Source organism: Orycteropus afer, unplaced genomic scaffold (genome assembly GCF_000298275.1).
Source record: "Orycteropus afer afer isolate SDZICR_OR568_19922 unplaced genomic scaffold, OryAfe1.0 scaffold00296, whole genome shotgun sequence".
Classification (NCBI taxonomy): Eukaryota; Metazoa; Chordata; class Mammalia; order Tubulidentata; family Orycteropodidae; genus Orycteropus; species Orycteropus afer.
This window is the reverse complement of record NW_006921883.1, coordinates 1,299,990-1,301,142: the sequence shown is the minus strand read 5'-3', so window position 1 is coordinate 1,301,142 and position 1,153 is coordinate 1,299,990. Positions and strand designations below refer to the sequence as shown.

Genomic DNA, 1,153 nt, shown 5'->3' with positions numbered 1-1,153 from the left:
GTAGCTCACGTGAAACATGTCTGACTCTTAAAAACCAGAGTCACCATGGAAATGGAGTGATAAGAATCAAGATGTGAGGGTGGGTAAAGTATTCAATTCCCATGCATTAACAGTTTTCCCAGGGAGGAAGCCAGAGAAGGGAAAGAATATGCTTCATGAAAACCCTTGGGAATGAAAACAGGAATCATTTGGAGCCCAAGTTCCAAACTGTATTCTGAGTTGGTATCTTTTTTTCCTTTTCAGTACCCAATTGTTTGTAATAAACGCAGAAGCCTGAAAGAACTATAGAGTGTTGAGTCCATCACATAAAAATATTTTGTTTCTGCTCAACGCTCAACAATTTCAAGGAGCGAGTATGATGGGCAGGTCACTACAGTCGGAGGCATAGCCCACTGATTTCATCATGATGGAACAACTATATTGCCCTCTCACCCTGATGGACTTCCTATACGTGTTACACTTACCGGCTTCATACATTGTATCTTCTTTGGACTTTAATTTCACATCAAAACACACTGTAGCATTTATGCACACTGTTTCCTTTCCTTCCACATGGCAGTTTTTCTTCTGGATATTCACTTTATTGGGTTCAAATTTCATGGTCACTTTAACTACAGCCACATCTCGGGACCTATAAACACACAAATGTGATCACTCACATTTTTACATGAAGTGAATGTCATCAATTTGGGAGTGCAATGTGAATGCATGGAAAGGGAATCTTCTTTGTGTGCAGTATAGGGTCTCAGGTCTCCATTCTTTGGTAAGTTTCTCCATTCTTTGGTAAGTTTTTGATAAAGAAGAGATCGCATCCAATGTTCTAAGAACATCAGGTTTTTCTGGAATCATATTGGGCTTTTGGGTCATAGATCAAACACCTTCTTTTAACCATGATGGAAAAAATATAGAACCAAAGGCCCAGGTAGGTGCATGCTCAGAACCAAAACCATATTTGGGGGATTTCTTAGGTTGTTTCTAATTTGGAAAATATACAGAGAACCCTGCAAGATTTATGGACCCTGCTGACTCTTTCTGGACAGTAATACTTGGCTGCTACTATAGGTTTTGCCCTGCTTTTGTTTCTGAGAAGGAGAAGCTCAATAACATTTAAATCATTGTGCTAGGCACACATATTATTTCATTTAAATCTTAA

General features: G+C 38.9%; 1 protein-coding gene across 1 annotated transcript in view; it reads right to left on the bottom strand.

Moving 5' to 3' along the window:
• Positions 1-1,153, bottom strand: part of ITGA1 (integrin subunit alpha 1) — a 186,460-nt gene that overhangs the window by 47,984 nt on the left and 137,323 nt on the right. Inside the window, exon 16 of the mRNA XM_007951538.1 lies at positions 433-631. Coding sequence (XP_007949729.1) covers positions 433-631 — 199 coding nt within the window. The remainder of the gene's footprint in view (positions 1-432; positions 632-1,153) is intronic.